Below are 26,629 nucleotides of genomic sequence, written 5' to 3' on the forward strand. Positions count from 1 at the left end.
TTTATTTATTTTTTTGTAACCCACTTTCTCATCTCTCTCTATTTTCTTTTCTTTCTTTATTTTTTAATTGTCTTTTGTTGTTGTTTTATGAGAATATTTTTTGGGTTCCCTGATGTTATCTGAGATATTTCAGTTTCCATTTTGTAAACCAAAGTAACAAAAAAATCGAATTTACTGTGTAAAACAAATCGGACAGATTAATGCTGAATCACAAACGTCCCAGAATAAGAGAAAAAGAAATGAAATCATTTATTCAGTATAGTTTAGCAGAATATAAATTTCTAATTTGCTCATGTTTTAATCTGTATTTATTTTTTCTAATTATGCATATCACAGGTTTTAAAACATGTTGATTCTGAGAGAAATCGATATGGGAATATCAATATAATATTGCATATATCATGGTGAATGTAGACTTTTCTTTGCTTTGCTTTTAATTTTTCAAATCCCCATCTTCACCATTGGGAAATTGGTCTAAAACAGTTTCTACTAATGAGATAACATCGATGGCCATGGAGGGAAAAAAAATCAAGCCCGAAACTCAATAAATCTCAAAACAACAGGTGAAAGAATATGTTTGAAAATTCTGTACTTACTGTTTGTACTGTTATTATTTACTGCTGTAATTTTAATTTTTTTTTTGTTTTTACTGTTTTACTGTTTCTATCAATCACTTTCTAAATTAATAAAGTTAAATAAATAATGAGCAATACACCCTAACTCTTAAGATTGTGGACATCATTATAATAAAGCGACAAAAATAAGGAGCAATACACCTTAACTCTATTCAGTGCTAGAACTATGAAATTCATCTTCATTGTCATCTTCACCCTGTCCTTCTGCATTGTATTCTTCTGATTCCGTTGTATCTTCATCTATTTGCCCTTGAAATGATGAAATATCGTTAGGGTCAACTTCTTCAAGACCAGCTTCTACATCTTGTAATCGGACTACTTCTTCAACTTCAATGATGTCATTAACATGTGACATTTCCTCCACTTGGTATGGCACATCGGCTTCTACATCATTAGAATCAATGCGACCTCTAGGCTTCGTTTTTATCGCAACACACCAACCTCGTTTGTCCGTGCGTGATGTAGGATATGGTACATAATACACTTGTTGTACATTATGTGCAATGATAAAAGGATCAAACAACACATATCTTTTATCCATTCGAATATCCACAATGCCATACTTTGAATCCACCCTTGTACCTACTCTCGATGGATCAAACCAATCACAATAAAATAATACAATTTTCTTTTCAGTGGTTGTTGAATTGTATTCCAACTCATAGATGTGTTTAATGACACCATAAAAATCATCTTGACCTCCTTCTGTTAGCCCTTTAACATGAACCCCACTATTTATTGTCCTCTTGCCCTGACTCCATGCATGGGTATGAAATTTGTATCCATTAGCAAAGAAGGTGTGCCATTCCTTTACACACCTTAAAGGACCAAGTGATAAATCTCTAAGATGTTGGTTTCTCACACTTAAAGGATCGTTATGAACCTACAACCATTCATGATATGAAACTATTCAACAATGTAATCTTAAAAAATTAAGGAAGAAATGAATGTGTAAGATTGATAGGAAGTCGTACTTTTTGCCTGAACCACAATGGGAAATTAGCATGTACGTATGTCGAACTGTTTGACTCAGATAGTTGATAGACATGTAAGAATGAGCTGTCAACATGTACGTCCAGATTAGATCAAAGAAAATTAATTATATCAAATGAAAGAATTGGAAATATAATTTATTTTGGAGGCTTACTGAAGGTAAGGTTCAACTTCATTGCAATTGATCAATACATGAACATGAGCTGATCTCAATTCTTCATCACTTAACCAATGTGTTGATTCCCTTCCAGAATGACGGTCAGGTTGGTTAAACACTGATAATGTTGTCGTAAAGCTTTCTATTTCAATGTCTACTTCATTTCTATTACTTTGTGGTGTTAACATGAAGTTTTTGAAATAGTGGGAACAAAAATGAGTTGTTTCTCTGTGCAAGTATGATGCGCAAATAGATCCTTCAACCCTAGCCGTATTCTTTACTGAACGTTTAGCATATCCCATGAACCTACAAATTTGAAATTGATGTGTTAGGGTTTTTGAATTATGCCTGGTAAATTGAACAATAACATGTCATATGGGTACCTTTCAAATGGGTACATCCACCTATAGTGGACTGGTCCACCAAGTCGTGCCTCATATGGAAGATGGATAGGGAGATGTTCCATAGAATCAAAGAATGAGGGAGGAAATATTCTCTCCATCTTGCACAGAATGATGGGAATGTTTTCTTCCATCTTCGCCAGGTCATCCTTGTTCAATGTTGTAGAACACAAATCTCTAAAGAAATGACTTATCTCTGTAATGGGATTCAGAACATGAGCCGGTAAAGAACTAAACGCTGTAGGAAGTAAGCATTCCATAAACACATGGCAATCATGACTTTTCATCCCAATGAGCTTTCCCCTATTCACATCAACACACCTTGACAAGTTAGAAGAATATCCATCAGGCATCCTAAGACCTTTTACCCATGTTATTAGAATATACAACGGCTGGTTTGCATCCAACAAAAAATTAAAAAACCTTTGTGTTTCTTCATTCGGAGCCTCTTCAATGTTATTAGAAGTAGATGCTTGCCACGACTCATTTTGCCTAAGAGCATCATGCACCATGTCTTCCATTGTTTGAAATTGGTTAATTTGACCATCTTCCGTCTCTACAGCCATCGAACTGTCATGATTCTGTACATGATCTTCTGGCATTATTTCCCCATGATCCTCCCAAATGAAATAATTAGGCTTGAAACCGTTCTTGTAAAGGTGAACCTTCACAACTCTTTCGTGCAGAATCTTTGTACAATCGCACTTCAAACATGGACATCGAAGACCCCCATCTCTACGATAACGTTCTTGTTCACAAGCTTTAGTTATAAACTCTTCAACACCTAATACAAAAGACTCTTTCAAAGCACCTCTTCCTCTATGACACCTATCGTACATCCATGCACGATTTGGTGGAGAACGATCCATGTTCTGTACATAAATCGATTACAAAACAATTAGCCAATGCTTAATATACGTCTCTATATTATGACACGTACCCTATCAAATGGCTTCCTAAAGAATAACCTAAATGAATTTAGGTCCTCTTCTCTCTATCTTAGAATGTTTTTCAACATGTCTCTATCTTAATACTTGTTTTGTACATGTAAATCACTATGTACAATATTATTGTTTTATATTAATCACTATGTACAATATTGTTTTAAGGTTTCGATATAGAAGGATATTGGCCAACCTACATTACGTTGAGCTAAATAATTTTAATTAAAAAATCAACATTTAAAGAACTAAATAACCCTCCTAATATGTTACATACAGTTGCATAAGCATACATTTGCAATTGGACAACTATTTGAAGGTTTAGGTCTTACTACGAGCTTTGGTTGATGGTCAAAATAAGCTTGTTCTACAGTGGATTGCAGGTACCGAGTGCAACTACAAAAGAAACAACATCACATATCAATTTATAATAAGTAATAAACCTACCTAAACGCACTTGATATAATATCATTCATAAATAATAAAATATCATATAAAAACTAATTATTCACATATACTTACCACTAGCAATGAACTTGAGAACTGGATTTCTTGGCCTGTACATATGTGAAGAAGTTTTAATACACTAAAATATGAAAAATGAAAGCTCAGAATAGTATACTAAACACCAAATCAAAATTTCAATGTGCATATTAGAATTTTAGATTAAGAACACCAAGGTAGTAATGTATATGTTTGCAAATTTGGGTCTAAAAGTTTAGTAATGCCTAAATACACGAGACTAATCAAAGTTTAAAACAATCAGTATATAAAAAAAATTAATACAGAAAAAGTATTCCCGCTGAAGAAAAACTACTTTATCACTTAAAATCTGAAATCAAATTATCAGCATCTGACAATGGTGAATACATGGAAACACAAATATTGTACCAGATATTTTGCAGGAAATTTGTTTTCTTCTATCTCTACCAAATTTGATAAGTTTGATACAGTATACAAAAGAAGGAAAAAAGAAGGTAGTTAGTATAGTTGTAATTACATAACTGTAACAGACTATTATAAATAGTCTTATTAGGAGGTGAGCAGGAAGTTTTTTGGGGGCTTTTGGAGAAGGGGAACTACGACAGTTAGGGTCCTCTCAAAAGACCTTTGTTTTCTGCTATACTTTGTTGTTGTGTTCCTACTACGTTGGTAGGACCGTTCTCTTCCGAATAAAACATTCAAGAATCTGTCTTGGTATTTTCTTTCTGGGTGTTCTATCAAATGGTATTCAGAGTGAGTCAACGTGTGGGTCAAATCAGAATATGGGTACTCCTCTAAAGTCTGTTGAACAAAAATAAGACTGACAACTGAATGCTGGATCACGTGGCGCAAATTAGATATTCCTATCTTTGTGGGAGATGATGTGTTTGGCTGGACCAACCGGTTGGAAAGATACTTTCATCTCCAAGAAGTATCTGAAATGGAAAGAATGCAGACTGTGATGATAGCTTTGGAGGGGAAGGCCTTGCAATCCCACTTGGGAATCATTCAAATTGGCAGTGGTTCGTCGCATCCAGTCCAACATGTTGAAGAATCCTTTCGAGGTGGTTATTGCCTTAACTCAGACTGGTTCGGTTGAGGATTATGTTGAAAATTTTGAATAGTATGCAGGGCTGCTAAAGGGGATTGATCAAGATTATCTTATTGGGATATTCTTGAATGGATTAAGGGATGATATTAAGGCAAAAGTGATGCTGTATGATCCCTCAACTCTGGCATAATTAATGATGAAGGCTCAAATGATGGAGGAAAAAATCATCCACTACTGAATTGAATGGCACGTTATCATCCACTCAAAATTCAAAATTTCAAAGACTATTTTGATTCATCTTTGGTGGCCATGTTACACTCTAGATAATTAATTTGCCAGAATATTTCTTGTTTATGTTTTGTTTGATCATAGTGGTTTACTTGAATTTGTCAGTTTTCAAAGATTGACCACTTATTAGTGGATTCTCAAAGTGGTGCATGAAGTTCTGAAGGTTCATGCACACTCAACTTGTCAAACACTGTTTGCCTTCCAGACTGTGCTTTTTAATCTAAGAATTTCACAGAACTTTAAACATGATTAGCAGAATTTGTTTATTAATTTTTGTTTACAAATTCAAGATGTATATCTAAGATTCTACCATTATATAAGACAAAATTAGGTTTATATTTTTTATCCATAATTTATAATTCATGTATGTTTCTTTGTTCTAGTGTTTTTCTTTTATGTATCTTTCTTCATCATTGAAGAAAGTGAAATTTTGTAGATGAATTAATTAACTCATTACTTACCATATCCACGATATAAAATAATAAGGAAAAGATAGAGAGAAGGGAGGAAGGGTTCTTTTTCTATTTGTTTTTTAATAAGTCAATGGTTTATTTATATACAAGTGCTGGAGTTATGATAATAAAGATAAAAATATAAAAAATATATTTTAACTTCACAATCATGCTCACTATTTAAAATTCAGTAAATTATTGTTGAAATATTGGTAACTAATTAATATATTAATTTAAGTTTCCCAAGATATTTAGAAAAGATTCTAACTTAGAGATTATTATTGGTCAATGTATAATGAACAAGATGATCTATAGGAAAGGATGCAGGCTTCCAAGCTAACATACAACTAGAGTAAGTTAAGATAATACTTTCTTTCTTTAGTTAATTACCATGTAGAAAGACAAAACTTCAATCCTAAAAATAAAAAGAAAACATGATTCTTGATCTCAAAAATATTATTAAAATAATCTTAACAACATTGTAATATATATATATATATATATATATATATATATATATATAATATTTATAAACTAATTATTTTAAAACTTTACAATTAGAATTTATATAAAAATATTTAAATGAATTGACTTATTGCCCGTCACTATATTCAAACCTTCCTCATTATCTATAAACTCTTTATGACAGGTTAAAAAAAGTCACTCTGATTAGGATCTGTGGATTACTTACCTATATTGTTCACCAAATAAAATTTTAAATGTTAATTACTTATAATTTTATAGTTTTCTTTATTTATAATTAAGAAAGTGATATAGTGAAATGTAATTATGTTTAGTTAAAGTATGAAATGATAAGTTGATATAATATAGAAACAAGTATTAATCATCAATTAATTTTTATAGTCTATAAAGGGAAGGGACCAGTGGAGAATAAAGTTGGGTCGGGTTTCAAAATCAACTGGATAACTAGAAGTTTCTCCAATGACGTGGGAAATTCTATTGTAGCAAGTAATCATAATAGAGGGAAAGGGGGACCCAGACATAACAAGTAGCATCATTAGTCACCAGGGAGGGTAGCCAACCACATTTACCTAACCCTTGTCTCCACCACTTACCTAACTTCTCTAAAATTTTAAATATTATTGTCCAAACACAATGTAAAAGTCGAAAATATCAACAATTTCCGATACTTATTGCGAAGTAATCGGTAAGTGAAAATGCATGACGCCAACGACTATTCTTCGTTCATAGTGTGACAATTGTATCCTACTCATCAGCACCACATTACGGATTCAACAACAAAAAATCAATTAGAGTTTACTTAGTAAATAAACACACCAGTTTTGCCTTTGCTAATAGCAAAATATGAACCATGATGTTGGGCTTTTGCTGCAAAATGAGTAAGAACTTTTCTTATAAGCAAAATGAGTAAGAACTTATAAGCAAAATGAGTAAGATGATGTTTTTTCATCAAACACTTTATAACCCAAATTGAAGACTCATTCTCATTACCGCACAGAATAAGATATAACATATAATGATCACATTCAAAGACATTTTAGAGTAACACCAAAGATGACAAAAATGAATGGTTATAATTTAGACACCAATAAAGGCCATTGGGAAACGTAGGTGAGAAACTTATATTCCTTGGTTTCTAATCCCATGAAAAGAGTAGAAAGAGATCAAAACCACTAAAAGAAATAGTTACAAGAGACTCACAATAAATAATCTTCAAAACATGTTTATCGTTGCTATTAATGATAATCTGTTCCAACGTGACGTGGTTCTTTGAAAATACTAAAGACAATAACTCTGCAGTTCTTTGTCATCTAATCCAACCATAGTTGTCTCATGCATATATACGGTTTATTATTTAGATGGAAGTTTGAAGAGTTGAGATTTAAACCTACTGGTATAAAAAGGTTGTGAAAATCATTAACAAAACATAAACTACAATTGCATACAAAACTCCGGAGTTGATCACTCCGCATTTCATACTATATGTTACAATCTATAACCAACCTATACAATGAAAAAAGCCCATTCAACTTCCATCCTTTGGCAATCCAAGCTCAAGGTTGCAAGGAAACAAAAACACAACCATCATATCTCAAGGTTGCAAGGTTGCAAATATTTGGACCCTATTAAGGATGATGAGTAACAGTTGAGTGTACTGAGCTACTAGTGGTGCAGACCTTAGCATCATAGCTTAAAGTTGGGAGCAGGAGCTCTGCCTGCGGAAAAGAACTGTTAGAAGGCACATCTAACAGCAGATCCTCAGAACTCTCACCAACATAGTTAAAAGAATCCAACATGTGCAAGCCACCAACACCATGTGGCAAAGAAAAAAGGCTTTCTGGGCTGAAGCTTGAGCCTTCTTCTACAACTTCTTTGCCTTCACATACAGGATTTATAATCACCCTTATGGGGCTCCTCATTGTTGTCTTCAATTCTGAAATTTGTACAATAACTTACTTAGTTGTGCAAATCTCAAGTCCGCTTTCTATCTTGACATTGGTTTCATCGCTGTCACCACTTATATAAGCATCATGGCAGCTCATGAAGTACCTCTGAGTTCTAGTGGGGCACAACCTGTTGAAGCAGCAGCAGGGGAATCGGGTGCTGCTGGAGAAGCTTTTCTGTGGGAGCTATTCGGGACAGTCAGATATTTTTCAACCCCAGTATGGACAATACTGTCCGCTACTGCCTTAACTTGGATTGGGTGGTTTCCATTTCTCCTTTTTGATACTGATTGGATGGGCCGAGAGATTTATGGTGGTGAACCAAATGAAGGCCCTAATTATGATACTGGAGTTAGAATGGGGGCAATAGGCTTATTGCTTAATTCAGTTGTTCTTGGAATAACGTCTGTACTCATGGAGAGGTTATGCAGGAAGCGGGGGGCTGGGTTTGTGTGGGGAATCTCAAATATCTTGATGGCTGTCTGCTTTATTGCAATACTTATATATTGTAACCTATCTGGCAAATAGAATTGGCTATATAGGCAAAGAACTACCACCAACTGGCATTGTGATTGCTGCATTGACAATCTTTACCGTTCTTGGGTTTCCACTTGCAGTAAGTTGCTCTATTTCCTGCTAAAAGCATTTTGTTTGTTCTTTTTCTGCCAATATTGAAGGCACCCTTTCTGTCTCCCATGTTCCTTAAAACAAAAACTCAAATTCTGTCTTTTTGCATGGTTTCAGTGACTCATCATATAAAGTATCTTAGTTCATTTGATTTTGTCTGCATGATCTCTTTAGCTCAAACTGCCTTCTGTTCTCCTATGTATCTTAACATAAACAGTACTATTATGTCTCCTATAGTGTCTTGACTCAAGCTTGGCAGCAGTTTTTAACACAAACTGGCATTTTCTATCTCGAGAATCAAGACATGTCAAAATTTAAAATTTGGACATTACCCCATTAATTGTGCATGATTTTGCCAATATATTATTTGAGAGTTCTGTGTAAGTTTATCTGGCTTCATGGATCAATTATTTCAGATCACTTACAGCGTTCCATATGCCTTAGTTTCCACACATATTCAGTCATTGGGGCTTGGCCAAGGTGAGCAGGGTTGATAGCTTATTCTTTCTTGTTAGTATATTATTGTATTTTATGGCTACTTATATTAACTGTTAGTATTTCCAGGATTGTCAATGGGTGTCCTAAATCTTGCAATAGTGTTCCCACAAGTATTACTTTTCGAATTATCCCCTATTTCTTGTTTCTTTTAGATGGGGTGAGGTGGGAGGTTGAGATTTCTAACAAAAAAAAATCAAACCGAGACAATCAACAAAGAGAAATTAAGAAATGTGGTTGAATTTGTAAATCAGTTTACCATTATAGAGTATTATTATAAAAGTCAGTGAACCTCTGTTGCAGAACACATGGTTATAAAGACAGAGGAACACTACATTACATTACGTTATTCATTTGAACAAACTACAGCTGTCAGCTGTTTACTTCTAACTAATAACTGACAACTGTTCTATGTGTTTAGCCTTTGGATGTAAACATTACATTACGTTATTCCTTAGATAATTTTCCCGCCACCACGCGCAAACTTTATATACGGAGTTTATATACGGAAAATTCCGTATATAAATATCCGTATATAATATCCGTATATAAAGCTTTTTCTGGTATCCGTACATAAATTCCGTACATAATATCTCATTTATATACGGATATGAATCCGTATATAATTATCCGTATGTAATTTTATTATTTCTTGTAGTGGACCTTCCGGGGATCTCGGGTCCAGTAAAAAGGAAACTTGGCCTCTTGGGCCGAAGAGCAGAAGCTCTGGTATCCGGTTTCCGTTGGCACAACTTTAAAGAAGTGATTCTTAAAGTCCTTATAGGAGCTGTTGTAAAGGGTTAACAAATGTTTGTTCCCGACCGTCCGAAGGGAAACCCAAGGTTTGGATGGGTGAGGCTGTACGTGAAAGAAATAAAGGAAGGCGGCAGGAGTCGGTTTGAGAGCCAAACCGGAGCAGATGGCGGAGAACGCTTGCATGAAGGCCCAACCGTTCGGATGAAGCTGGGTGGGAGCCAAGTTAAGTGTTCTCAGTACACCCATCTGGAAATCAGAGAAGGGCAGAAGAACCTTCAAATCCTTGAACATAGTGGCATAAACGTAGAAGACGTCAGTGGGGTAGTTGCACCGACCGTGACAGACACGCTAGTTTGAAATGCCTGGCGTCGGCAGCTGACTTGACCAGACAGATGTGGTTAATTAAGTTGCGGAAAGCTTGGCGATCGTAAAAAGAAGAGGGAATTTTCCTAACTTCATGAGGCACCCAATCGTAGCCGGGAACAGGTGGCCAAGCTCGGGGCTTCCCATCCCAAGCGTCGGTTGAGTCCACATGGATGGCAACTTCCTTAGGAGCATCACTGTCAACCAGGAGATCGGAGGAATTCCCTGAAGGTGAGGCCCTAGCGCCGAGACCGGTAAATGCAGCCAGGGATGAAGATGGACTGGCGTTGTCATCGTCAGCATACCCCCTACCCTCGTTGCCGGAGAAATCAGAAGACATGGTTACCTGAGGCGTGGAGAACGAAAGGAGCAGAGGAAGATTCAGAGGAAGGAGAGGCTGGCGACGGCGAGGAGATTAAAGTAAAAAATTAGGGTAAAAGTATGGGTATTTATACTAAGATTACAACCGACTCAACTGGTATATCCGAAGCATCAAACGTCAAGAGATCTGACGGTTTGAGAGACGTGACGTTTCGGTGATAGCAAAATCTGACGGTTCAGGCGGTAAGACATTTCGTTTTTTCACATTTCCCGCCTAAAAGTTACAGTCGTGACTTTACAGTTCTCACCAGAGCAAATGTTAGTGTGTTAAAGACTTGGTTAGACAAAGAGAGAGAAAGGCCAAACGGAGGTCACTTCAAAACCCTACGCAAAAGTATTTTTGCTAGGGCTTGGGGGACTTGTGTTACTACCAAGGGCGGACAACCGACCGGGAAGGTTTGGACAAGGCCGAGCGGGTGGAAGCAAGGCTAACATGTCCGATCGGGTGTTCCAGCCTGATATGTCCGATCGGAACTCTTTTGCACAACGTGTCCGATTGGGCAGATGTATAAAACTGTGGACTGGAGACAGCCGTTGAATGCTCATGAATGTGTAGTTAATGAGGTAACGGTCATTGTCGAGTATTTAAAGTGTGCATTGAAAGCCATTAAGAGGTAAATTAATGGGTAATATTCTCTAAAATCATATAAATAGCAGTCAAAGGGGAAGGTAAACTCTATGTTCTTTGATAATTATATAGACTTGCAAAAGCCCATTCTGACTTGAGCGTCGGAGTGTTTGCTGTAGGTCAACCCATTTGTGTGACGAAGAGGTGCGAGGAGAGCGAAGGGAAAAGGACCGATCGGAGAAGGAGGAGTGTTTCCGGACGGAGGTAGCAGGAATTTTCCCCGGTCCCATTCAGCATAAACAAAACTAATTACTTATAATATATTAAGAACATGAGTGTAAATGAAAAATATGAATATAGATGAAAATAAATTATTACAAATGAAGGAGATGAGCAGAAAAATGTGAATTAAGATGAAAAAAAATATAAATGAAAGAGTTATGTGTAGATGAAAAATATGAGTATAGACAAAGAAAATGAATGAGATGAGTGTTTATGAAAAATATAAATGTGAAGAAATTTATGAATATGAATGAAAAAATTATAAATAATTTTATTTTATCTTTTTATAATTGATCTTGTATCATTTTACGTTAACATTTAGATGATGTTTTCTTTATATATATATATATATATATATATATATATATATATATATTATAGGGAATGATGGTAATTGACAGATATATTTTTAAAATGAATTGTTTTCGTGTCAAAATTGTTCTTAATAAATTATATATAGTAATTACAATATACTTTAAACTCAAATTACTAAAAGCCCCCATATGGATAGAAATGTGCTCGAAGAATAACACAAACTTATTATATTAAAATTTTATTAAAAAGTAACGTGACAGTATATTATATGAGTTTGGTTGATATCAAATCTTTGACGTGTCCGTTAAAAAGAAACCAAGGACATAGGTGCCTATAATACACGTTAGATATATTTTTTTTCTTTTTTGTTTGAATTATTTGTATTTATTTAGTGTTTTTGTTCTGTTATTGGAAGTAGATTTTCACACTCATAATCTTATAATGGTAACTGTACAACATATTCGTGTTTTTATGTTCTAAATAATAAAGAGATATAAAACATTTCAAATTTATTAATCTCCAAACTAATTCAAATTAAACTTTCATTATTTAATCATCAAAACAAAATTAATCCATAAATTGTACGAGATGAGTTGATTTTGTATGATATTGATCTTATTCTTTCCTTTTAAAAATCCAAGTTGTTATTGTTCTTTCTTCTTGTTGTTTCAGTCTTGTTCATTTTGTGTATGTTCATAGTATTCTCTTAGAAGCAAACCTTCTCACATGACTAATCCTATCGATGAAACTCTTATTCAACCACAAACTTCTTAGAGTTCTTATTAAAACCTTTTAATTAGTAAAAAATTTCTTCTTATCTTGCTCGTATCTTTTTTTGTTAATATTTTTGTGAACCTAACGTATACAATGAAAGACTTCTACTTTCTCTGATTCATATTTTAGGGAGATGATTTTATATTGAGTGTATTTATAAATTAACACCCTGCAGCAGAAAAAAAAAGCTGACTTATTAGCACTCATATTCTTTAGTGTAATCATATCGTAAAAAGTTGCTTCTATTTTCTTATTCCATCTATGAAAGATGTGTATATAGAGATAAAGCTCGATATAGATACTGCAAATCATCACAATTAAAAAAAAAACACAGTAATACAAAACTCATCTTCTATAGAGAACACATATGTTTTAATCTTGAGTGACACCCCTTATCTAATTAAAGGCAGGAGAAGCTGTGCCGCCATCATCAACTGCAAAAACAAACACATAAGTACTACGTTATCATATTCAACTTTGAATAATAAAATAATTTAGTACAAAAATTTCCTAATAATATATAGATAAACTGGCAATAATTCACGTGCTGGTTTGTTCCAAGCTTTAAGTTATATTGAATTTTTAACTAAAATAGAACATTAGTTTGATATATGACTGATTACATCATTTGAACTATAAAAATTGTTGTTTTGAAAATTGAAATCAATAGAAATCAACTCACTATGTTTACCAAAAAAGTTGGAAAATTGCTTAGATAACTGTTGGATATTGAACTACTAATGGTAACCAGTGTTTAGGAGAAAAATTACCTTCCAGATAAATGAATAGAAGGATTTAGTGGAAGCGGTACTTGTCACATCTACATATTTTGTCTGGTACCAGAGAATCGAACCAAGAGCAACATTTCCTAGACCCTAAACCATAGAACAGATTAAACTTTAAATTTTGTTCAAAATTTTAAATAACTTTTCGATAATGATATGTAAAAACCAATAACCCTATGTTTGTACTAAAATATTACTTATTTTAAAGATAATTTTTTACCCTTTATCGAGATTAAAATGTTGAAATAATCTACACAATAAAGACAACCTTTTCTAGAGTGCACCATGACAGCAACGAGTGCACCTAGTATTTATAATTTTAAATATGTATTTTAAGACATTTTAAAAAATGACATCTTAAAGAAGTGGAAATAAATTACTTCTCAAAATACATAAATAAAAAAGCTACTTTAAGAAAAATAATAGACAAATATAGAAAACATATACAAATCTGTTTAATTTATTTGAAAAAAAAAAGTTTCCTTTAAAAAAAAACAATCAAACAAAACAGCGTATTATTATAAATTATAAGACATTTGTCTATCAAAATCGAACTCCGTGTTGAGGAAAAAATAAATAAATTATGCCTGCCTAATAAAATTCCAACCTATATACATATAATAAACATGTTACCGTGACAAATTTAATCAAAAAGGGAGACGAAGATGATGCTCCAGCAAAAAAGGCAACTCCAAATGCCATTTCGAGAAGGAAAACACAAATCCAAAATACCTATCAAAGATTTAGAATCAATCAAATGTCATTCAAAGAGAAGATAACCTAAGAAAATATTGAATTCAAGAAACATACATTTTTCTGGCCTAAACGTGCTGCGAAAGAATCAACGCCATGTTTTATATCTCCCTCTACGTCTGGTATATCCTACACAAGTCCAATACAAGGTTTTACACTGTTAGACCAAAAGTTTGATGTTGGACAATTCAATACATATATCCTGAGAAAATAAAGACAGTTTACCTTGGCTAATGCTATACCAGTAGTGTAGAAAGTCAAGAACAGCAGAGAAACAATCAAAGATCTTGTAAACACAGCTGGTCTCTTGAACACAAACGTCTGAACATTTGTTACATCAATTAGCAATTTAACAAATCCATTTCTGATGGTAGATTCAAATGGTTGATTGTATATCAAATGAAACTAACCCAAAAATCTTGGGTTGAAGATTTGTTATTATTATTTAAGTTTGAACATGCTTATTCAAATCTAAGATCTATAAGAGGAACAGATTAGTGATTGGACAGAACCTGCATATGATGGAAGTATGAAATTGGAAATATAAATGTCCAACTAATAATCGTAAATAATGCTGCCAGCACCGGATATTGCTTCCATCGTAACAACGGCAGCTGCACAGTTTCAGAACACTGTTATATTAGCATCAAATATATATATATATATATATGTGTGTGTGTGTATGTATGTATGTAAGAATACGCATGACAGCAACGAGTGCACCATGGGTAACCTTTTCATACCTATGCCTTCAAACATATTGTAAGGTAAAGGAAGTTTAAATGCAAAAAGAACTCACATTGACTGAATAGCAAGTAATTAATATAAAGCACAACACAAAGTTCCAAATCAATGCAGGAGAACCTATCATCAAGTTAAGCCCTAAACCCTGTAAAACAGAATAAAACAATGACTCTCCTTTCTCTGTAATATAATCTTAAAATCTGTTATTCTGAAAAGGGATAAATATATATGGCACCAAAATTGCAGATGAGGCAACAATAAAGGCACATGTTCTGAAGGATAATTTGCCAGCAGCCAATGGAAGATATGGTTTGTTTATCTGCAATGAAACATGTAACATAGATTACTTAATAAGAAACGTTCAATAGGTAAAGGATTATGTGAAGTCACACAACTTTACTCAACTTTTAACTGATTTTTTTATATATTTTTTTGTTAAAAAATTAAAATTAAATATTCAACGTATAAAAATTAAGAAAAGTTATATGATTTTTTCTCAAAAAGAAAATTACTAAATCTGTCCTAAAAGGTTAATTTCTTTAGCAATCATCGATATATAGTAAGTGTTAAAAAGTAGATTTTAAGTCTAATTCAACCCTACAAAACCGGTTTGTAAAGTGAGGTTTGCACCCTATATATTATAAATTAGTCTTATTTTTAGTCGATGTGAGACTTCCAACACCCCTCCCTCACGCCGAGATATATATTCTTAATCATGATTAGTCTTTGGATTAGTTTTGCCTCACCGTTGTTATGGAAGCTTCTAGTGCTTCTCTGATATTTTACTTTTCTCTCTCTTCTTCTATTGTATAAATACACACGTTCCTCATTCAATAAGAATTACAGTACAGTGCAGTGCGTTGCATGCCTGCAATACGTGTCATTCTGTTATGATTTCTCTAATATTTGTCATGGTATCCAGAGCCTAACGGTCTTCTTCTCCATCACCATTCTTTGCTTCTGCTGCCATGGGTGATGCTACTGATCCCTCTTTTAACGTTCACCATTTTTTATATCTTCATCCCAATGAAAATCCTGCTATGCCCTTAGTCTCTCCTTTACTTGATTCCACCAATTACCATTCTTGGAGCAGATCTATGCTCACCGCTCTTACTGCCAAGAATAAAGTGGAGCTCATTGATGGAAGCACTCCACGGCCATTAGTTTCTGATCGTCTTTCTGGAGCTTGGAAGCGTTGCAATAACATGGTGGTCTCCTGGCTTGTCCATTTTGTTTCTTCATCTATCAGGCAAAGCATCCTTTGGATGGACTGTGTAGAGGAAATTTGGCGCGATCTCAAATCTCGGTACTCACAGGGTGATCTTCTTCGCATTTCAACTCTACAACTAGAAGCCTTTTCTCTAAAACAAGGTGATCTCAGTGTCATCGATTATTTTACTCAGCTTAGGGTTATTTGGGATGAACTAGAAAATTTTCGGCCAGATCCAGTTTGCACTTGTGGTGCACAATGTACTTGTAAATTGTCTTCAACCCTTGCTCAACGAAAATTAGAAGATCAAGCTATGCAATTTCTTCGTGGTCTAAATGATCAGTATGCTAATGTTCGTTCTCATGTTTTGTTGATGGATCCTCTACCTCCAATCAACAAAATCTTCTCGTATGTAGCCCAGCAAGAAAGACAATATTCTATTCCTGACATTTTTCATACAGAGACAAAACAAAATTCTATAAATGTTGTTAATGCTCCTACCACCACCGCTTCTGCTTGTGCATTTTGTGGACGTTATGGTCACACTGAAAGTACCTGTTACCGCAAACAAGGCTTCCCAAATCATTCTACTTGTAAGAGTGCCCCCACTCGTGGAAAAATTTGCTCATATTGTGGAAAGACCGATCACACCATTGAAGTTTGCTATAAGAAGCATGGATATCCTCCTGGTCACCGCTTCTTCAATGCCAAATTCTCTTCTGCTAACAGTGTTTCACTTACTGAAGCACCAGTTGCTGAAAAGGAACAACTTACTGTTTCAGAGAATTCAGAAATTCGGTTTACTCCTCAACAATATCAAGCTTTATTGGCCTTGATTCAGCAACCATCTCACACTGCTTCAGCATCCAGTTCTGCGCATGTTAATCACATTGGTTCAATTTCTTCTTCTACACACACATCACATCCTTCAGGTAGTATCTCATCCATAATTTGCACAACACACACACTCCACACAACTCCCTGGATCCTTGATTCAGGAGCCACAGACCATGTTTCTAATTCCTTACAATTTTTCACTTCATATCATGCCATTACTCCTATTACTATTAACCTTCCTAATAGTCATCGTGTTATAGCAACTCATGCTGGCACACAGCTCACCTCACTTCCACTTTTGCTCTTGTTGATGTTTTATATGTTCCTTCATTCACATTCAATTTGATCTCTCTGTCAAAATTGGTCTTGAATACATCTTATCAGATTCTTTTCACAGCTAACTCTTGTCTCATACAGGATACAAAAATCAAGATGAAGATTGGTTCAATTGATGTGAAGAATGGTCTATACCAGCTTGTTCCTCATACTTTTAATTTTCCCCAAATCCATTCTACTATAGTACATCCTGATTGTAATGTTTTGCCTATTGATCTTTGGCATTTTCGCCTTGGGCATTTATCAAACACTCGTTTACATACTATGCTGAAGATATATCCTTGTTTGACCATAAATGAAAATTTCATTTGCAATTCTTGTCATTATGCAAAACAAATTCAAACTTCCATTTCCAAAGAGTCGTTCACATGCTCAAAAACCTTTTTCTCTTTTGCATATGGACATATGGGGCCCTTACTCTACCCCTTCCATGCATGGTCACAAATTTTTTCTCACAATTGTGGATGATCATACACGTTTCACATGGATTTTTCTCATGAACAATAAAGCAGAGACTCGCCAACTGCTTGTTAATTTCATTACTTTTGCTGAAAAGCAATTTAATTCTCATGTTCAAATCATTCGCACAGATAATGGAGTTCTCTATGCATGAATTTTTCAAATCTAAAGGTATCATACATCAAACATCATGTGTAGAAACTCCTCAACAAATGGAATTGTCGAGCGCAAACATCAATATTTACTTATTGTTACTCGGGCTCTTCTTTTTCACTCAAATTTACCTGCATGTTTTTGGAATTATGCACTTTTGCATGCCACTTATTTGATAAATCTTATCCCAACACCGTTTCTCAATAATAACACTCCTTTTCAAAAACTTTATGGTTGTACATGTGATATTTCTAACCTGAGAGTGTTTGGATGTTTGTGTTACATTTCTACATCTACTGCCCATCGTAAGAAATTAGACCCACGAGCCCATCCTTGTATATTCCTTGGCATCCCACACTCTACAAAAGGATACCTTGCCTATAATCTTCATAATCGTAGCATTGTCATCTCACGCAATGTATAATTTTATGAAGATCGCTTTCCATTCCTTCAACCTCCATCTTCTGATTCTAAAATTCCTATTGTCTCACCAACTCCATTTCATAATACTTCTCTCTCTCCTAACTTTATTCCTTCTCCATCTACTACATCTAATCCAGCTCCTTCCCCTCTTTCTGCTGAGACAACTTCCCCAACACACCCACTAAGGTGATCTAGTCGTGCTCATCATCCTCCCTCTTATCTTTAAGATTACCATCATTCATTCACATCAACTACTACCAATCCAAGTATGTGTTATCCCATTCAAGATCATCTTTCTTATTATCACCTTTCTAACAATTTTCAATCATTTATTTCTTGCATTTCCACAATCACCGAACCATATTCCTATGCTGAAGCTGTTAAATATGATTATTGGAAAAAGGCCATGCAAGCTGAATTGGAGGCTTTAACCTTGAATAATACTTGGATTTTCATGTCTCTGCCCCCCATAAACATGTTAGTGGTTGCTGATGGATTTATAAAATCAAGTATCATGCAGATGGCAGTACTGGACGTTACAAAGCTCGTCTTGTTGCTAAGGGATACACTCAAATGGAAGGTTTGGATTATATTGCCACTTTCTCCCCTGTGGCAAAACTCACTACAGTCCGACTACTTTTGGCTTTAGCTGCAATTTTAAATTGGCACTTAAAACAGCTGGATGTAAATAATGCTTTTCTTCATGGTGAATTAGATGAAGAAGTCTACATGACTCTACCTCCGGGATGTTAGCAAAAATCAAAGATAAAGTTTTGATGATGAACAGATTTGCACAAGTAAGACAAATTGAAGATCTCTGTATTTTATAAAGCTTTTATAATAATCAAAGTTGATGTAATAGTGCTCAAATATGTATTAGGGTTGATTCTTGTAATTTATATTTGATTTATTTAGTTAATCGATTATTCCTGAGAATAATCAATTAACACTAGCCGTTGGAGGTTTCAGATTTGAAAAACTAGCCGTTGGGGGTTTCAGATTTGAAAAACTAGCCGTTATACTCATTATTAATCGATTAATATTTATGTTAATCGATTAAATGCGTTAGATGGCCCGTTTTCGAAGAATGGAAGGGTATTAGGCTGAGTCTATAAAATGGCTCACTCTTTATCTCAAAAATAACTCTTCCCTTGTGCAAAAGATCTCTGAACTCTTTGAGAACTCTGTGAGATTGTTGAAGCTAAGGAAACTCTTGTCTGCAAAGTCCTGAAGTGCTACTGCGGTGACAGAGGAATAGCTTGTTCATCCTTGGTGTGTCCGAGGGAGTGCGTGGAAGAGAATCATCCTTCGTGAAGCATTCGAAGGAGGTGGTCATCCTTTGTGAAGATTCAAAGGAAGTGTAAGTTCGTCTCTTGTGGTTTTAAGAGAGGTGGTATCATCCTTTGTGAAGATTCAAAGGAAGTGTAAGTTCATCTTTTGTGGTTTCAAGAGAGGTGGTATTTCTAAACTCTTACAAATTGTTTTTCTTTGTGACTAATATTTGTAAGTGTTTTGTGTTAGTGAAAAAGGTTTATCTTGTTTGAGATAAGCGACTGGACGTAGGAGGATCCTAGTGATCTGAACCAGGATAAAATCACCTGTGTAATTTTTCTCTTTCCCTTACTCTGTCATTTATATTTAATCATTCGCCCAGTAAGAAAAATTAAGAGAAAAATAATAAAAGACACAATAAAAGTGTATAACCAATTCACCCCCCCTCTTGGTTTGTTCCACGCTAATAATTCCGTTGCAGCGATTCTAACACGGGAATCAATCCTTCTTTCCTAAACCAAGTATGTAAACTTCAACGATCAATTTATGGATTGAAGCAAGCCAGCCGCCAGTGGTTTGCGAAACTTTCTTCTTTTCTTCTTTGGCATGGATATAAACAATCAGCTTCGGATCATTCTTTATTTTTGAAGATTTCTGAATCTTCCACTATAGCTATTCTTGTGTATGTTGATGATATCGTCCTTGCCGGCAACAATATTGCAGAGATTGAATCTGTTACAACACTCCTTGATCATGAATTTAAAATCAAAAACCTTGGCAATCTTCGTTACTTTTTGGGTCTAGAAGTTGCTCGCAACAACACTGGAATTCATCTCTCTCAACGGAAGTACACTCTCGACATTTTGACAGAGTGTGGTATGTTGGCTTCTCGTCCTGTTGCCACGCCAATGGATTACACTGCTAAACTTTCCACCTCATTTAGCACACCGCTTCCTGATTCTTCATCCTATCGTCGTCTTCTTGGGAAATTAATTTATTTAACTACCACTCGCCCTGACATCTCCTATGTTGTCCATCACCTCAGCCAATTCATGTCAGCTCCTACATCAACACATTCTCAAGCAACTTTTTGTATTTTACGATATATAAAGCAAGCCCCTGGTTTCGGTCTGTTTTTTGCAACTAAGAGTTCTCTCCAATTGAAGGCGTTTAGTGACTCTGACTGGGCAGGTTGTCTCGACACTCACCGTTCTGTTACAGGTTTTTTTGTGTATCTTGGAGATTCACTTGTTTCATGGCGTTCTAAAAAGCAACCTACAGTTTCTCGCAGCTCCTCAGAGGCTGAATATCATGCTCTTGCTGCCACCACATGTGAAATTCAATGGTTGACTTATCTGCTCACAGATTTACACATTTCTTTCAAGCAACCAACTCTTCTCTATTGTGATAATCACTCTGCCCTCCAAATTGCAGCCAATCAAGTGTCCCATGAGCGCACTAAACACATAGACATTGACTGCCACTTAGTCCGTGAAAAAGTTCAATCTGGATTGGTGAAACTACTACCTGTGTCTTCTTCTCAGCAGCTTGCAGATATCTTCACCAAGTCTTTGTCTCCTTCTCTGTTTTCCACTCTTCGTACCAAGCTGGGAATGTTCAATCTTTATTCCCAGCTTGAGGGAGGGTCTTAATCATAATTAGTCTTTGGATTAGTTTTGCCTCACCGTTGTTACGGAAGCTTCTAGTGCTTCTCTAATATTTTACTTTTCTCTCTCTTCTTCTATTGTATAAATACACACGTTCCTCATTCAATAAGAATTACAGTACAGTGCAGTGCGTTGCATGCCTGCAATACGTGTCATTCTGTTATGATTTCTCTGATATTTGTCATATATCTCGAGCATGAGACTAGACACTAATGGATGGTTCGATAGTGGTCCGATAACGGGTGGAACAATGTCCACACAAATCTTACTAGGATAGGCTCTAACTTGATATCATGTTAAGAAGTGGATAAAGTTCCTTTCTTAGAAATCTGGTTGATTTGTATAATTGCATATGTCCTCATTCCCTTACATATGGTCGCACCCTTCTTTCTATGGTGTCCCTTCATCTTTTGCTGTATCTATTAACAAGTTTGTGATAGATTTTTGTGCCTGCTTAATTTGTCCCTTCACTTTGTCCTATATCTATATTGCTAATAGTAAACACTTTTTTCACTATTTCGATAACCTATTTTCTCTCTTCCATCTCCGATACTAATTTGTCAACCACCAAATCCATGCATAGATCTTCATATCAATCATGTATAATAATTAGCCCCATATAAACTTATGTATGTATATATTCTAATCTACTACCTTGCTTAACTACTGTTATGGATTACCAATGTTTTTCACCAATATTTTAGTCACCAGGAAAAACTATGTTTGAACATTAACTCCCAACCAAATTAAACCACCATGTCACAGAGTTGAATATTTTTCCGTCAAAAAGGAACTTACAAAATTTCTCATTACAAATTCAAATTAAGCTCACTTATAGTTTAGAATTTAAATTGTTCATTTTTAATGTGGTGGTTTTGTTTTTAGTATGATTATGGCTTGGGACTGGTATTTGGTTTAAGATTTATGTTTTAACATTTTGTTCTATCTCTGCACGTGGTTTCTCCAGCATGGTTTTGTTAGAATATCTTGCCATATTTTAGAGCTCAGTGTTGGATGAGATCAGGTCGAACAATCATGAAGTTACTTTGGAAATCAGCTTAGTGGCAAACGTGGAGCTCGAGGAGCAGTAGAGAGTGGGGAAAATGGAATTGTCATTAAAAGTGATACAAGAGGCCGTAGAGAAGAAACTTAAAGAGAAATATAAGGAGATTTAGTGTCTAGCAAAGGTAATTTGGATTCTTCTAGAAAAAGTGAAAATTCTCAACGTGGAGAACCAAATATGGAAGGAGTTGGCACAGATTAGTCTGGAAGAGGAGCTTGCTCATGTTAGTAAGGTGTGTGTAGATAATCAGAATAGAAAAGAGATGAAGATGTAGAGAGAAATTTGGTTACTGAGAAGTCGGCCAAATTAAATAAGACGTTGGTGAAGATAGAGAACGACCAAAACGAAAGTAAAGAACTTAAGCAAATTCGGTCCACAATGAAAATAAATTATGAAAGGAGTAAGCTCTCGGCAAGGGATTAAGCATGAAAAAAATTTAAGTTTAGGAAAAGCTTTTGTTGGATAAACTTAAATTAAAAGGGTTTTAGTTGTAATTTCGTTTGAGTCTACATTTTTGTTATTTATGTTGTCTTTTTGATTTAGTTCTCGTGGTCTGGTACTGTTACTGTTTTTATACCTGACCAACTACTATTTAAATCGCCTACGACATTCAATTTAATGACAACAGCCAATTACAATGCAATTAACAAACAGTGTGGCGCGTTTATATTTCACATGCTCTGATACCATGTTAGAAGTGGACTTGAGGCCTAACTCATCCCCACAAAATCGGCTTCTAAGGTGAGGTTTACACCTCACTTATATATTATAAATTGGCCTTATCTCTAGTCGATGTGGGACTTCCATCATTAAATTTATATAAATTGTTCAAATTCTTGTCGTGATGTTCTTGTGTTAGTCTATGTTTCTGAATACTTTACTTCACACAAATCTTACACAAAAAAACATGTTTCATCGTATTTTTTAGGGAATACATAAAAAAGTATAAATAAAGAAATAAAGAAATAATTTAGCAATGATCCAAATCTTTTATTCGTAGTAAGTTTCATACCTTATCTATTTCAAAGTCAAACAATTGATTCACTCCATTAACGTAAAGATCCATGAACAAGTGAGGAAGCACAGCCTGAAACAACTCAAAAGAATGCATTATTGAGGTTAAAAGGGTAGTTTTGAATTGTCTATTTAAAAGAACGACATATTTGGAGGGTCACCTGTAACAAACCAATAAAAAACAATGGAGATATATCTGATAGTTTTTCTACTGCAATGAGAGATGCAGAAATTGCCGCTGATGTCTGTAAAATATAAATAAAGATAATTTAAAACAATAAATTTAAGAAGTAAATTTCAAATCTAATTCAATTTTACAAAATTAAATTATAAAATAAAGATTGCATAAATTGACTTTTTCTACTCAGTCTACTAACTCAAGTTTAGGTATATAAATCTGGAATATAGGATTAAACATTGATGGATGGACCATGATAGTATGATGACGAGTGTAACAATTTTTACAAAATTTTACTAAGACAATTTAAATCATGGTTAAGATATTATATTAAGAAATCGAGTTTAAGATTAATTCAATATGACAAAACCGACTTTTAAAATTAACTTTGCATTTATTTATATTCTAAAATATCTTATCTGTTTAGTTTTCCAACTAACAGTATTAATTATGCAAATGAGAATTTAATGAAAAGGAAAAACTTGTTATTAACCATAACTTTTGAATATTAATTACGAGAGATGGAAAGTTTGCACTTACTCGAGCATACACTGTGTAAGGGTAAATAAATTGGTATAAAACGAGCATGAAATCTTTGACAGAATTAACAATGTTTTTGGAGTTGGAAGCTTCAGATTCTGACTCAGAAGATGGTACAGTGACGGCTTTTACAACATAACTTTTGTTGCTATCTTCATGTGTTGCTCCTTTTTCAATGCTTTTGTAATAATGATTAAAAGGTGATTGTTGAGACCTCAAAGGATTATACTGTATTTGAGCTTTTATATTGTGCTTAGAAGCTTTTGATCCACCAGAACCTAATGTAACAAGTGTTAAAGTTGTAGCGTGCACAAAAGAAAGGTATATTTAAAATTAATGAAACTAAACATGGCAAGATGATAAATTGAGAGAATGATAAATTTGAAAATTGAAATAAGAAAAATCAAATAACTGTAGTTTTTTCGGAGAAAACCTTTAAAAAGAGAATTATATGACAAGATTTTGGTTTCAAAAAGAGTCAAATTCAATAGTCACTTACAAGAAAAAATGGATTATAATAATGTATAATATTTATCAAACACAACTTTAATTGATTTTCAAACTTAATATTTCTTTGACGTGGTCTTCTATATAGGTATTTTATAAGGGGATTTGATTGGCAAAATTTAATTCTAGTAAATTCTTACTTCAATTCATTTCTTTCAATCTAAAATTTTAAAGTTTTATTAGTTTTTATTCTTATAAGAAGTTAAACTATTTTATCTTTATCTAACTTAAAACTTAAACTCATAATTATATTCACAATACATACATACATATATATATATATATATACTATAATATAAATATTTAAGTTTTTTTTTCTAAACTCAAATTAGTTTATATGTAAGGTAATTTATAAACTATCTTTCATTATTTTATTTCTTTAAAACTAATTTTAATTCATATATAAATTATGCAAAAGTTATTGCACCTTTAGGTTCATTTTATTCTCCTTATAAATATTTGAAAAAATGCCTTTATCAATTTTTAAAATATTTCTTTTATATTATAAGAAAGGAAGACATTATATTCTTTTACAAAATGAATGAGTTTTTATTTTCAAAACAAAAATATAGCATCACCGGTCCCTATCACTCCTACTTATGGTTAGAAGCTGAAAAGTCAAATTGACGTAGCTTTGCAATTAATATGTTTAAATTGTTAATTTTAAATTTTGAAATAAAACATAACAAATAAATAAATTAAATGTACACTTATATATTCATAAGAATTTATTTATTAATTTGTATAAACTTTTAAGTAAAGATATTATTATTATTTATTACTCAAGTAAATACATTGCTCTCTGTCCCTATAATTTTTAAATTTTTTATTTTATTTTAAGTTATAATAATATATGTAAATTAGTTAAGTAACTTAATATTAGAAGTAGAAATTACAAATATAATAAAGAAATAAACATATAATTGTGATAACTTTATAAACAATATTTCAAACTAACAGTTATTTAAAAAATATTAATTAAAAATTATATAACAAACTGTTATAAAAATCAAGTTTCTTTGCATACATATACAGATATATACTACGAGAAAATAGGTATTTAGATTTGGTAGAAAAACTGATACAAGAAAAAATTGCTAAATAGACATTATTAGAAGAGTGTAAATGAAGAAAATAAATGTAGATAAGTATGAATGAATAAGACGATAAGCAAAATGTAGACTAAAAAGATGTGGGAAAAAATATAGATGAATGATATGTACGTAGATGAAATGGATGAATATAGATGAAGAAGATAAATGTGAACTAATAAAATAAGTGTTGATGAAAAAATGTGGGTGTGATGACATTTACGAATCAGAATGGAAAAGATGAGTCTCGTAATAATTGTATAGAAAATGAAAGAATAACACACATAAATTAATAATAAATATATTAATATTAGCTAAGTAAATACAAATTATAAAAATAAACTAAAATAAATATGAAATATAAATAAGATTAATATAATATTTATATGCTAAACTTATTTTTAAATATTTATATTTATTTAATTCAATACCACTAGATACTAACTATAAAACTATAAAAAGAAACAAAAGTAAATAAACTTAACATTTGCTAAGCTGACTCTAAAATTATTTAATTTTAATATTTATTTTATTTAGTATAGTCTATACCAACACAAAAAACTTTTAATAAAAAAATTATAAATAAATTTATGCTTTTCCATTATTTTAAAGTTAATGTTGTGTCATATTACATTAAATGCTAAATTTATGTTTTCTTATATATATATTAATTATGTAGTGAAGGGTGATAATTAAAGCTGATTCCACCACCTAATAGATGAAAAAAAAGATTTTAGTGTGAGATACTAAGAAATATAGTTTAGATGAAGGAATAGGGTATAACTGAAGAGACATACTTGCACAGGAGATGCTCTTGAAGGATGGTTTCCGGACCCAAAAATGACCTACAATTACCATGCTTTCACATATTACTCAACAAATAACTTAGTAATGAAAAATGAACAAAATTAGAAGATAGTGAATATAGGTACCATTTGTCACTGAACAGACGATAGGAGAAGATATAAGATGTGCCCTAGCCATGGAAACTCACCACACTTAGTACACTACACTCTTGTAGATACCTTTTACAAGAGAAGAGAGAAATGGGATATTTTATAGGCAAAAAGACTCCATGAAATTTTACTCTTCTTAGGGCGAGATCAAATTTCAATGGTGCGCAGAAAGTCATACACAACGCACATAGTCAATATTTTGTAGGAGAAGAATCGCAAAATAATCAAACCTAACACACATGTGTAAGAAACA

At 33.5% G+C, this 26,629-nt stretch overlaps 3 protein-coding genes and 1 pseudogene across 5 annotated transcripts; 2 read left to right on the forward strand and 2 right to left on the reverse strand.

Annotated features, from left to right (window-relative positions):
* Positions 1 to 783: 783 nt before the first annotated feature.
* LOC148193968 (uncharacterized) lies at positions 784 to 2,551 on the reverse strand. Its single transcript, XM_088097816.1, has 3 exons — positions 1,783 to 2,551; positions 1,610 to 1,694; positions 784 to 1,518 (listed from the first exon to the last, which is right to left on the reverse strand). The coding sequence occupies exons 1-3, from the start codon at positions 2,085 to 2,087 to the stop codon at positions 784 to 786; spliced, it is 1,125 nt and encodes a 374-aa protein (XP_087953942.1). The 5' UTR covers positions 2,088 to 2,551.
* A 5,276-nt stretch (positions 2,552 to 7,827) lies between these two features.
* Positions 7,828 to 9,753, forward strand: LOC148193969 (sucrose transport protein SUC4 pseudogene; annotated as a pseudogene). The gene is made up of 3 exons (XR_015781681.1): positions 7,828 to 8,443; positions 8,871 to 8,934; positions 9,608 to 9,753. The product of XR_015781681.1 is annotated as a sucrose transport protein SUC4 pseudogene (transcript).
* A 2,846-nt stretch (positions 9,754 to 12,599) lies between these two features.
* On the reverse strand, positions 12,600 to 26,438 carry LOC124846378 (glycinol 4-dimethylallyltransferase-like). Its single transcript, XM_047323618.2, has 13 exons — positions 26,353 to 26,438; positions 26,218 to 26,265; positions 23,823 to 24,100; positions 23,266 to 23,349; positions 23,103 to 23,177; positions 14,906 to 14,989; positions 14,726 to 14,815; positions 14,439 to 14,540; positions 14,152 to 14,247; positions 13,984 to 14,055; positions 13,807 to 13,905; positions 13,159 to 13,263; positions 12,600 to 12,822 (listed from the first exon to the last, which is right to left on the reverse strand). The coding sequence occupies exons 1-13, from the start codon at positions 26,402 to 26,404 to the stop codon at positions 12,781 to 12,783; spliced, it is 1,227 nt and encodes a 408-aa protein (XP_047179574.2). The 5' UTR covers positions 26,405 to 26,438; the 3' UTR covers positions 12,600 to 12,780.
* LOC148193970 (uncharacterized) lies at positions 15,436 to 17,169 on the forward strand. 2 transcript variants are annotated; one of them, XM_088095608.1, is made up of 2 exons: positions 15,436 to 16,812; positions 17,135 to 17,169. In XM_088095608.1, exons 1-2 carry the CDS (start codon positions 15,639 to 15,641, stop codon positions 17,167 to 17,169), a joined length of 1,209 nt encoding a protein of 402 aa, XP_087951734.1. In that variant the 5' UTR covers positions 15,436 to 15,638. The 2 variants fall into 2 exon arrangements, with proteins under 2 accessions (XP_087951734.1, XP_087951735.1); XM_088095609.1 differs by having other exon boundaries at positions 15,436 to 16,798; positions 17,133 to 17,169.
* Positions 26,439 to 26,629: the final 191 nt, after the last annotated feature.

The sequence above is a fragment of the Vigna umbellata genome, chromosome 8, assembly GCF_029865625.1.
Source record: "Vigna umbellata cultivar VRB3 chromosome 8, Vumbellata_1.0, whole genome shotgun sequence".
NCBI lineage: Eukaryota > Viridiplantae > Streptophyta > Magnoliopsida > Fabales > Fabaceae > Vigna > Vigna umbellata.